Source organism: Salminus brasiliensis, chromosome 8 (genome assembly GCF_030463535.1).
Source record: "Salminus brasiliensis chromosome 8, fSalBra1.hap2, whole genome shotgun sequence".
Classification (NCBI taxonomy): Eukaryota; Metazoa; Chordata; class Actinopteri; order Characiformes; family Bryconidae; genus Salminus; species Salminus brasiliensis.
In genome coordinates this window covers 24808624-24821512 of record NC_132885.1, presented here as the reverse complement: position 1 = coordinate 24821512, position 12889 = coordinate 24808624, and the positions used below count along the sequence as shown (strand labels likewise).

Genomic DNA, 12889 nt, shown 5'->3' with positions numbered 1-12889 from the left:
TTCTCCCTCCAGCTCTGAGGGAGTTTTTCCTTGCCACTGTTGCCGTTGGCTTGCTCACTGGGGGTCTTTGATATGTCTCACGTTATTTCTTTTTTGTCTCTGTCTTTTACTAATTACTAATTATGTAAAGCTGCTTTGTGACAACAACAGTTGTAAAAAGCTATACAAATAAATTTGACTTGAATCTCTGAGATTTAATACGACAAGCCTGACGATTCTGTGAAATTAAAATGACTACATCAAGCTCTTTTTTCCTGTTTATTTTCACCTTGTTAAATATAAGTTAACTATTGAATCGCTGTCTTGATCATCTGCTTGTCCTGGCTAAGCTTGTGTTTTAGCAGTATCAAGCTAGAAACCCTGTTCCCTTTTTCCTTAACTCTGCTTTTCTACATTTCTCCTGTAATTTCATGTATAACTACACCGCTCCATGTTCATTCCCCTGTAGTGCAGTGTGGAGGAGGCTGGGTCTGTGCATGATGCCACAGCCGTGTGTCCACAGAGCTGCAGGCTCAGTCTGGCAGGAGCTGCAGATCAAAGGAATACAGAAGCTCAGTCATGCTTGGCTTTGGGCTGCAGGGCATCAGGCACCTGAAACATCTCCTCCATCTCTTGTCCACACCAGTGGTCTCCACGGCCCCTCGCACAAGCCACCCACTATGCAGAGGAGGAAAGCTGAGCTCCTGTCTGTTCTGTAACTAACAACTTCACTCCCTGATCTCTTGCTTCAGTGAAACGCTATTTATGTAGTGATGAATGCAACTGCTACATGTATATATGTACTGCATACTGTGATGTCGAGTATCTGCACTCTTAAATCGTGGTCCTCAAGGATTTATGTTGTGACAAAAGCATTCGAAAAGTCCTCAAAGAGGTTTTAATCATGTAATCAGTTACTGCAAAATAGCTACTTGGGTTTGATATGGCAGCTACAATACGTCATCACATGCTTATTGTATACTATAGTGTGTGATTACTACTATAGTACTACTCTTGTGTACATACAGCATATAATACAGTGCACTCAGAACGTCCTCCCTACATTTTGCATAAGTATTTAGACCCTTCGCTACGACACTTGCAATTTAGCTCTGTGGGCCTCCCATTTCTCTTGATCATCTTTAAAATGATTCTATACCTCGATTGGAGTCCACCTGAGGTACATTTAGTTGATTTGAATGATTTGGAAAGGACACACACCTATCTATATAAGGTCTCACAGTTGGCAATGCACACCAGAGCAAAAACCAAGCCATGAGGAGGAAAGTGCTGCCTGTAGAGCCAAGATTTTGCGAAGGCACAGATCTGGAGAAGGCTGCACTGAAAGTTCCCAAGAGCACAGTGGCCTCCATTATTCTTAAATTGAACAAGTTTGGAACAACCAAGGCTCTTCCAATAGCTGGCCGCCCCACCAAACTAAGTAGGGCACTGGTAAAAGAGATAATCAAGTAGAGAAACGTCCAGAAGGTCAACCATAACTGCAGCACTCTATTAATCTTGGCTCTATAGAAAACACATGAAAGCACCTAAAAGAGGCTCAGACTGTGAGAAACAAGATTCTCTGATTAAACCAAGAGTGACATTTTAGGCATCAATTCTAAGTGTCATATCTGGAGGAAACCAGGCACTACTCATCACCAGCACAATACAAACCCGGCAGTGAATCGGCAGGGAGACAGGTCAGCAAAAAAGTACAGAGATCAGAACCTCAGACTGGGCTAAAGGTTCTTCTTTCAACAAGACAATGACCCTTAGTACACAGCCAAGACAACACAGGAGTGGCTTAGGGACAACTCTGTCAATGTCCTTGAGCGGCCCAGCCAGAGCCCTGACTACAACTCAATCAAACATCTCTGGAGAGACCTGAAAATGGCTGCCCACCCACTGTCCCCCATCCAATGGGGAAGAAAATGTCCAAATCTTGGTGTGCAAACTTTGTGGCATCATACCCAAGAAGACTGGAGGCTGTGATCACTGCTAAAGGTGCTTCAAATAAGTACTGAGTAAAAGGTCAGAATACTTATCTGGAGCAGATAAGCCTTATGCCATGTGTGTCTAGAGGGCACAGAGGGGCATGAAGCCGCCCCCTCATTTAGGTGTGGAGCAGTGTAACTACGTTCTCTGGAATGATGGTGCTGAGGATGTTCAACATCTTGAACTCACTAATGCTCTTGTTGCTGAAGGCAATTAAATCATCACAGCAATGCCCCAGAATCTAGTAGAAAGCCTTTCCTGGAGAGTAGAGACAGTTACTCCAACAAAAGCAGGATAAAATCTTTTTTTGAAGAAGAAGAAGAAATAATGAACGAGCAGGTGTCCCAATACTTTTGTCCATATATACATTATTTAGTCACATGTTTATACTATATGAGAGTATTAAATGCACTGTAAATGTTGAATGTCTGAATGTACTATTTAAAAAGCTGCATGCCAGTATACATACGGCCCCCATATTTCACTCATATGCCTTTCCTAAAGCTGGCAGTCTCCCACCTTGTGTGTTTCATTACAGAGTCCAGAAATGGAACTAAATCTGCTGCCTCATCCAACTGGAAGCCAAGAGCTACATGACTACAGGCACAATGGATTAGAATGGTGCAGAAAATCAGCAAAAATATCTTATCTCAGCTGAGCATGCTTCCTCTAGACCAGCAGCAGTCCTGTGCGAATCCACACTTGCCTCTGTGAATATGGGCCTTAATCAGGAGAGGAAATTTAATCTGTTTGGCTGCACATGACCCCTTTTAATACTGCTACTGAGACCTAGAAGAAAAGATTTCTCATTTTCAACAAATACAACACCAATTTCATTTCAGTCTCAATTAATTAAAAATTCTGCCAGTCAGCCTTTCTTAGATACAATAATGTGCGTCACTTCAGGGGCTCTCAAGTGGTACACCTATTCCAGTGGCCCATCACTGGGAGAATCCAAATCCTGATGATGCACACCAAATATTTATCACAACAACTGCACTGCCTGTTTAGGAAATACAGACATGTTTACACTGCCCCTGTAATTGGACAGTTACCAGATGTGGCACATTCTTTATTATTTCATGACAAATTAAGGAGGCTAAAGGCCTGGAGTTGATTCCCAGGGTTGAATTTGGAACATTTGGTAGGTGTTCAAGGGAACTCTTAATATGTGGTTCAAAAAGATGTTGATGAAAGTGAAAGAGACCATTAATAGACTAAAAACCAAAACAACCCTATCAGAAAGAGAACAGAAACTTTAGCAGTGGCCCAAACAACAATTTGTTACATTCTTAAAACGAAGGAATGCACTGACGTGCTTTGTGTGCAACATGGGAGATGACTAAAGTAGATAATTCAGAATTCTTTCTGTGGTGAAGAAAACCCCCTTCACAACATCTAGACAAGTCAAGAACACTCTCAAGGATGTAGGCATATTATTGTCAAAGTCTACAATCCAGAGATGCCTTCAAAGATTTAAATACAGAGGTTTACTTCAAAATGCAAACCACTGGTAACACTAGAACCTGTCTAAAAGATTATTTGGACTGATGAAGACAAGATAACCATGAGTGTGGAGTAGGAACAAAATCTCTTAAGCAATATCACATCATCTGTCAAACATGGTGGAGGCACTATTATGGCATGAGCATCTATAGCTAATGAAACTGTGTCAGTGGTCTTTGTTGATGATGTGACTGCTGATAGAAGTAGCAGGATAGATTCTGAAGTGTACAGAGCTCTACTTTCTACTCTGATCCAGTCTAATGCTGTAAGACTGATAGGATGGTGCTTCACAATACAGATGGATAATGACCCGAAACATGCCGCAAATGCAACCGCAAAGAGCATCTCAAATGGCAGAGTCAGACGCCTGACCTTAACCCTACTGAGCAGGCTTTTCACTTACTGAAGCAGAAAAGCCCATGAACAAGCAGCAACAGAAGGTGACTGTAGTAAAGGCCTGGCAAAGCATCCCAGGGAAGCATGACTCAGCATGTGGTGATGTCCATGGGTTCAAGACTTTAGGCAACAGATTTGCACCCAAGAATGAAAAATACTCCTACTTTCACTAACAGGCACTGTCATAAGATGGCTTATCTTGAGATTCTGGGTAGACATCCTCCTTTTTCAAGTTTAGTATTCCTAGTTTTAGCTATTTCAGATGATTACAGTACTGAAGGAAAAGCCTTGGTGCTGCAGATTAGCTCTAAACGGGTAGATTCCACAATAGGCTGGGCGCCCTTGCTGAGCTCATTCTGTACCAGTCATGAGTAAAAGTCCAATTAGCTCAAGAGTACCAGAGGAATCAATGATTTGAAATGGCTGCAATATATAAAGTGCAGTCAATGGACCACAGTAGCATGTGTCAAAGGTTTTAGTGGACAGTTGTGACTTTGTGGATCTTGATTCACCCCTTAATAAATTAAGGGCATTTTCACAAAGTCATAAAAAGTTCATGGTGCACAGAATCACACATTTCGATAGATAGAAAGCAATTTGGCCTCATTCATTCTTAATGACAACATACACAACCAAGGGTAGAGACTACAAGAGTTGAATTATTCTAGGGAAATTGCAGATGCTGTTTATCTGAAGATTGAGAAATCCTTTTTGCCCTCTTTTTTGTCCCCTCCAACTCAAACTATCCCAGAGAAAATGAATAAATGAAAAGTCCCATCTCCAGTTAAACAGCAGCATTTAATAATTAAAGTTGAACTAATTACACAATCAGGTGGATGTGCTCGCGACTGTCAGAGTCATGCAATATGAATCGCCTGTGACTGCAGGTTATGCAGCTATTTTGAGGCAAACAGCAAATCAGGCAAAACAGACATACTGCGATTTCACAGTCAATTCAGCAGAGAAGCCAGTGACCCATTTTAACATGGTGATACAACAGGATGCTGTCAGGCATTCCTCCAAAAAAAAACCAAAAACATGTAGAGTTCATCGACATCTTTAATGAGAGAATTACATCAGGGTGTGCTCATCGCCATTCTTCCCATCTGTGGTAATGAGTCTGCTAATAGTCTGTGATATCACAGGTCAACTAAAGCACACTTGATGAGTTTGAAACCCAGTGTGTGAATCATTTCACAATTCTGTTGTGTGCAACACTGTGCAAAAGTCGAAGAGCACCCATTATTAACTTTTCCCAGTCAAAACAGATAGTCGTTCATTTTTGAGGAAAAGCTCCAGAGATCAGTCTTAGGAGTTAACATTTTCTGCCTTTCACCATCCAGCCAATCCCAGACAACTGCCTTTGATTTGATCAAATGATCAAAGAGTTCTGTACAGAACTTTTTTTGTCTGTTTTCCTTTCCCAACATGGGCTTCTTGATCACCTGCACATCATTTCAGACAGACCCAGGGTTGAGTTGTCTCCTCACAGTGGAAGGGTGAACAGATGCACCTGTGGATGTTTTTAGATCTGAAGTCGAGAGTGTAGCTTGTTTTTGCCTTTCTCTCTTAAATTAATGAATGAATAATTCATTAATAAGTGGCACTTATGTAACGAGACATTTTCTCAGTATTTTATATATGTTATGTATTTATATATATATATATATATATATATATATATATATATATATATATATATATATATATATATATATAGTCACGGTGTGTGGAACTTGGAAGTGAAACAAACAGAAGCAGAACAAAACAGGCAAAGCAAAAACACTTTGAACCAACATGAATATATGAACCAACATGATCATGTACATGACGAAACAAAGGGGTACTTATACAGGGACTAACACTGGCTAACTGGAACTAATGAGGGGGCGTGGCTACAGAGGAGGCACAGGTGGGAACACTAATGAACAGGAGGGGCTAGGACAAAAAAGACACAAACAGAGCCATGTGCTTGAGAACCAAACGTGTGTCGTGGCTCAGTGGACGCAGTTGTACAGAGAATACATGGGGAAAAAATATTCAAACGCAATATACGTCTTCAGCATCTCAAGTTTCCCCACGTATAGACACTTCACTGGCTCTTCAAATGCAATTTACAAGTGGTACAAAAGACATTTCCCAGTTTATGACACACCCCTGGAACGCAGCGTAAGTGATAGGGTAGTAGTAAAATATTTAGGTGTCTAGTAATATCTTAATAGTCTTGCTAATGGCAGTTTTGGCTGGGAATGAAAAACATGGGGTGGTGTCTGACTTAAGGCTGCCAATGTAGATTTCAGAAATGTCATATCAGGTTTTCTCAGAGCTGAACATACAGCTGTACATCACCATACAGAGAAAAGGGCTGGGAGGAAAAGGATATGCAGGCTATACAGCTAGTGGATATTTATACAATTTTTATAATAATTCATAGATAATCCATTAAATATAAGGAAAATGCACTTGAACAATTTAAGGAAGTGCTGCAATTCCTAGAGAGAGATCTTTTCTTTTTGTGTGTGTTTACTGACCTATGGCCAAGACCTTTATGATACTATTAAAAAAACAACGTATTAGACATCAGGCAACGTGTTCATAGGAATGAAAGTGCAACAGCATTGCCCATTGCAACCATGTGCATCAGTTCAGGTGAACTTTTAAAGCGGTAGGACCTTCAGCTAGCTGTCATATAAACCACTGAGCATTAGACTCGCGCTGCAGGGTATAGTGCACTTCGTGGTGACGCACTTAATACACTCTGGACAGCCTGTGAGAAGGAAGTTTGTGAACTAACTCTTGAAGACCGGCTCCGTGTGGCTCTTTTTGTCATCAGTTTTGCCTCCGCGTCGTCTTGTTTTCTGGGCGGTAAATCCGGAACCCGCCTGTCCCGGCCAGAGCCAGTATGGCGTTCGACAATCCAGTTTCGTAACCTGGAGGGGGCGGAGCCGGGCTGAGTTCCAATGCGCGCGCTCGCGTTCTAACTAGGGCGTTTTAGCGAGTGAGCGGAATTCGACCTGGAACGCTTAGCTAGCTCGTAGAACCCTCAGCTCGCGGAAGTCTGCGGCCTCGCGCGGACTAAACTTTCTTCGCCGCGCTCTACGCCTGGCCAAGCGTCCCAGTGAGCATCGCGCGCACTAGCGTAGGAGGTTAGGGCGCGAGTTCGCGAATTGGGACGAAGCCGATGGTTTTCTGGAAGCAGGAATAGCGCTGGAGCGACGGAGCGAGCGGAGGGAAAGTAGATCAGCGCGGACTGAGGGGAGGCGGGCAGGCGGGAGTGAGGGAGGGTGTGAGGGAGTGAGGGAGGGAGTGAGGGAGTGAGTGAGAGAGAGGGGGAAGGAGGGAGAAGGAGGGACGGACGTAGCCGAAGTCGAGCCGAGCTGAGCTCACGAGTCCCCCGTGCCTGTCTGTCTGTCTGACGGTACGCGCGAGCGTGTGGAAAACGCAGGAGCGCCTGAACACGACGAGCTGCGCGCGCTTCAACGTCGCGCGCTGGTCTTCCCGGAGCCGCTCGGAGAGGCGAGTTTGCGGCAGTTTGGAGCCGCTCTCGCGCACTTTTACGGCGAACGGGAGAAGTGTGAAGGTGGCGAGTTGCTCGAGCCGCGTCAAGCTCGCTGATTGTTGGTGCTGAAGCGGCTTAAGGTGGGGCAGAAGAGAGTGAAGCGGGGCTGATCCTTCACTATCTGCCCCCCCCCCCCTCCTCCTCCTCTCTCTCCCTCCGTCCCTTTGCTTTCCAACTGAAGCGGGAGGGGAAAAGAGGGAAAAGCGAGACGTTTTTCGCTCGGTGGAATTTAGGGGAGCGCTCAGAGCCACTGCTGGCGGCGACCGCCTCTCTCTCCCAGCCCGCAAACTACCTTCAACAGTGGCCCTAATCCGTGGGTATTTAGCTACCGCTGTGGACGCGTCTTTTGGGGAGTGAATTCCCCCGTGCTGCTGGACCATGGCCGACGACGACGTGCTCTTTGAAGATGTTTACGAGCTGTGTGAGGTCATTGGAAAGTAAGTGCCGAGTTATTCACAGTTTGGCTTGACGCTGTTGTGCCTCCTCTCAGTTCAGCTCAGTTCATCCCCACCACTGCTGTGGTGCAGTGACCAGGTCCACAGAGCCCACTCCGCCTGGAGCGCCCATGAGCAGTGGAGCACTGTGAGGCACTGCCTGCGTGATGCTGACACTGTGGAAATCTGACTGAACACTCCTCAGTGCGTTTATCTCTTGGAATTAGGAGTGACCGGACTTACCTGGTCAGGTCATCCTGGTCATGCTCTGCCCTTTGTAGAGGTGCAGCCTTCACAAGTGCAAGTGGCAAGGTCAAGACTTTCTGTGATCTGGGTTGCTGGTTTGGCTTTGTGCTTTGTGAGTATCTTGACCTGTTATGACCCCATGTAGGTAAAGCAGGGGTCTCAAATGTTCTCAAAAGCTCTTGCAGGCCACAAAGGCAGATGGTCTCCTCTAAGAGGAAGTATTGTAGTGGCGAGTGTCTTAATGTAGGTTTTGCTGTGAAAACAGTCCTTTTATGTGACCTATTAAAAGGGAAATACCACCGAAATTAAAAGCTTAAGGTGTAAATACAAGATAAGGATTAAAAAGTTAGGTCGAAATGGCCTATGCTGGATACACCTCCTACACTAGAACTGTCTCGATCCTGGTGATAAGCACCAGACCGACCAGTTAACGCCTCTAAAAGTTTGCTCCACTCCTGAGCAAAAAGAGTTCTGTACAGGACCGAGAAGAGTTCCCTGGCTCTTCACAATAGTGGAACCCCTGGAAACTTCCCGTAAATGGTTCTTTAAATAACATAATATAAGTCCGTCTAACCACGCAAAATACTGGAGCCCTGTCCAGGGAGTTTTCCTGCTTTTTGCTCAGCGATTTTGGGTAGACTGTGTATCCATCATGACCCTGACAAAGAAGAAGGCGATAAGAAGGTGTATGGATGGACAGAAGCATCTACTAGAGGATTCTTTCCCTCATCAGGAGGAACCATTTGTCCAGACACTCAGAAGCTTCTTTGAGGTCTCCTGGTTCTCCATTGGCCCATCGCTTATATAATGAACTCTAGAACCGCCTCTGTTGTAACAGTGTTCCTCACAGATGTTAAACAGATACTTCATGAGGCCTACCAAAAAATGTCGACCAACTGTATTGAAACGCACCACTCTGAACGACTTTGTTTACATATCAACTACTGAGATCTGCAGGAATTTAGATACATTTAGGGAATTCTCATTTTAAGAGAACTGTGTGCTTACATGATCAAGAACATCCACATTTAGAAAATGATACAAATGTAGCCCCTACTTATGCATACTTTCTAAACAAGGGCTGTAGGAAGCTGCCTCAAGGCCACTTGTGGAGAGGCGAGGGTGCTAGTCAGCTGCTATGGTATCCCAGGTGGTTGCTAATGGGTTACTAGAAAGTTGCTAGGTGGTTGCTGCACAGTTTCGAGTAATACAAGCTTGTTTTGTCCAAACCCACATTCAGAAAATGAAAGAAAAAAATTGTAGCCCCTATTTAAGCATATGTTCATAAACAAGGGATGTATGAAGCTGTCTCCAGGCCAGTTGTGGCCCCTCAGCTGGACAACTGAGACCCCTGATGTAAAGAGGTGTGAGAAATGTGATTTGGTTCTATGCAGCAGTGGTAATTAGGTGATTCCCAGAGGTGTTTCTTTGTATCTGTCTTCTGATCTGAAATGAGCTGAGAACTGTTTGACTCTTGCATGTGAGCAAGCAGTGAGAGCCTCAGGAGCTCTTGTTCTTTCCCGTTCCATGTTCTGCTAATCTGTGGTACAAGTTTGGTGACTCTGGAGAGAGTTTTGTGACATACGGGTGGGCCCACACATGTATCAGCAGGCCCAGAAAGCTGAAAACAGCAACAAAGCTTTGGTTATGCTGTAAGTGCTTGCATGCAGACAAACCTGTGCTGTACCTGTGGGCAGTTTGTTCATTTTCCCAGCGTGTTTGGAAAGAACCCTGTGGGTATATACAGACCTCATGGCCGTCTCTGTCCCACCAGTGTGTTTAATCTGTTCTTTTTCAAAGCCATCACTCTTTTTACCGCACTACTTTTCCATCTGTCTGACTCCCTCACTCTTTGTGAGTCTCAGGCAACTCCTAACATTTGTATGACATTGTATCTTGTCGTTGTCTGGATGATATACTCTCTTGTAGCTTGCCAGCCTCTAGGCATTTATGTCAGTGTTCGGAGCAGGGGATCTATTAAGCAAGTGCACTGTCACCTCGTTCTCCAAGCTCCTTCAGGTTAATAAAGCTGTGTGTGTGTGTGTTAAAGGTACAGATTGCTAATAAAGCACAGGGCAGGCAGCCAAGATAATCTCACCATACTGCTTTACCATATTTCGTAGGCAGAACATGTCTATTCCCAACATATTGACACTGCTTCAATATGGACATAATGAATCAGAATCAGGGTATTGCTGACAAAAACATGATCATCCTGAGGTTAATGTGCAGAGATGGGGTAAGGTAGGGCTCCTGCTGTGGAAATTCGTCAATACCCCAGTATTTAGATTCTCTACCATTGTGATACTGATGTCAGAAAAGGGCACACCGTGATGAAGAAGATGGTTTGGGGCTTGGGGGAGTCAGAGGGTAGGTCAAGTGTTGGTGGTTGGTGTGGCGCAACAGATAACACCATGTGGGAGACCAGGGTTCGATTCCCGGTCTGGGTGACTGTGCTGCGCTACACCAATAAGAGTCCTTGGGCCAGACTCCTAACACTACATTGGCCCTCCTCCTCCTAATACGTGTAACCTTGTAAGTCGCTCTGGATAAGAGGGTCTGCTAAATGCCGTAAATGTCAAGATATGTTTATAATTGCAATTATTAATGTAGACATTTTGCTTATTTATATTGGTTCTGTTTAAAAAGTGCAGGCCTACAATTACCATAGATTTGTATTAGGCTGATGATTGTTATGGTGTTGCTATGTGCTTGCTATAGTGTTGCTAGGTGGTTGCTAGAGTGTTGCTTGTCAGCTGCTATGGTATCCCAGGTGGTTGTTTAGGGGTTACTAGATTGTTGCTTGGTGGTTGATGTGGTGTTGCTGAACGAATCCCCTGTTTCTCACTCAACAATACATTTTTTGGACAAATTTTTTAAATCTGTTTTTTTGGCATCTAATACCAGTGCTATTTCTCAAAAAGTAAGCCTACAGCCATACTCTTTTTTTGCCCTTTGTGTTGTTGCTTTTTCCTGCGCTAAAACAAAAGTCTGTTTATTATCTCAGGAATCAAATTTAGCCAGTATGTTCACCCTTAATTGGGCTCCATATGATTCTGGGACAGAATTTCTCACTTAACTGGAGAACATAGGTCACGGGTTGAGACTGTCCACCAGAACTGCACTGTCTGCTAATGGGTAGCAAGACAACTAGCTAACTGAGGAATCTAGCATCATAAAACCGAGCCCCATATTTTTCTGAGGAATTTATTGCAGCCACACAAGACCCCAAAAAAACAAAAAACTGAGCGAAGCTGTTGTTTGGAGCACTAATGCGCTAATAGTCTGAGACTGATGCCAGCAGGATGTAGCAATCTAATGGCTTTTTTGCTGATGCATGGAAGAGTCAGCAGAGCAGTGCAAGCTGGAGGCTCAGGCCACAAGACCTGAACGGCAGTTTTATTCCAGTCAATTTCCAACCTGGCAATGAAACCAAGCAAAAGAGGATAAAGCCTTTAAAATCTATATTCAACAAGATTAGCTTAGCAGAAATAGTAGATGTAGCGTTGATTGTTCAGTGTGTGCCCCTTAGTATACTGTATAGTCAGGTGATGTGAGTTTCTGCATTTGACAGCTCAAACAGGCATTAGACTGCAGGCCCTAAAGTGAAAGGCACCATGGGCCACTAAGGATAGAGGACTTCCCATCCCTAAAAAATAGCCTAAATGAAGAAAATGACCTCATTCCACTGAACACTCTTAAAAAAGGCTTCTAACCAGTTATCAGCTTGGTTGATTTATGGTTAAAAAAACACTAGGAGATTTTTAAGGACAGCACAGTGGTGCAGCAGGTAGTGTGTACTCACCGCCCCAGGGCCCCGGGGTTGCGGATTCTATCCTCGCTCCAATTTCCTCCCACCTCCCAAAAACACATGGTAGGTGAAATTCCCCTAGCTGAAAATAATGTGTGGGTGGTACTCGCCGATGAACTGGTGCCCTGTCCAGGAGACGTTACTGCCAATGATCCTAGCTGTAAACCCACAGCAACACTGACCAGTAAGATGGATGAAAGCTGTAAAAATGTTCTTCACACTTGCATATCCCATTTGCAAATCACTCTAAAGAACCCTTTTGGCACCTTTACTCAGCCTCTGGAGAGGTGTGTTACTGTGATTTTCCGAGCGAAGCTCTGAATGAAGATAATGAGGTCAGTAGGACTGTGTGTCACTTGCTTTGATTTGAGGACGAGAGGCATGCACCTCTGGGGACACTGGTTGAATGACATCCCGGAACGTCCAGTCTGGAGCGAGCGCGGGGGAGTGACGAGCATGACATAGTTTGACAGTGTTGTGACTTCTTGCAGATTTGCATTGCTCCGAGCTCTATCACTAGAAGGCTGCGCAGAAGGCTGGTGACACATAGTTTTACCACATTTAGTGGTCTGCTCTTAAAAAAATACAGACGTCAGAAAGGGAAGGCTTCTTTGGAAGGATGTATGTCTTAGAACACGGGGGCCCAATCCTGGTCCTGGAGTAAAATTTGGCAGTGTAAAGTCTAGCTCCAACCTTAATCTAACACATCTGATCCAGGCAATGAAGGCCTTCAGTGGCATGTGAATATTAGAGCCAGATGTGCTGGAGCCGCAGGACTAGGAATAGGCATCTCTGCCATGGAAGAAACACTTATGGATCCCTGAAGAACCTTTCAGTAGATGGGCCTTTGCATGGTTTCACAGTTTAAATGTTCTGTATAATGTTTTTTACATAGACTCATTTAGAAACCTCTGCTTTTAAGACAGTAGATGATGGTAACCCTTTTCAGGCTCTCAGGCCAAA

The 12889-nt window shown here is 44.2% G+C and overlaps 1 protein-coding gene across 13 annotated transcripts in view; it reads left to right on the top strand.

Moving 5' to 3' along the window:
- The first annotated feature begins 7230 nt into the window (after positions 1-7230).
- caska (calcium/calmodulin-dependent serine protein kinase a) overlaps positions 7231-12889 on the top strand; it is a 238213-nt gene continuing 232554 nt past the window's right edge. For all 13 annotated transcript variants that reach the window (XM_072686218.1, XM_072686219.1, XM_072686216.1 and 10 more), the window contains exon 1: positions 7231-7872. In XM_072686218.1, coding sequence (XP_072542319.1) covers positions 7814-7872 — 59 coding nt within the window. In that variant the 5' untranslated portion in view covers positions 7231-7813. The remainder of the gene's footprint in view (positions 7873-12889) is intronic.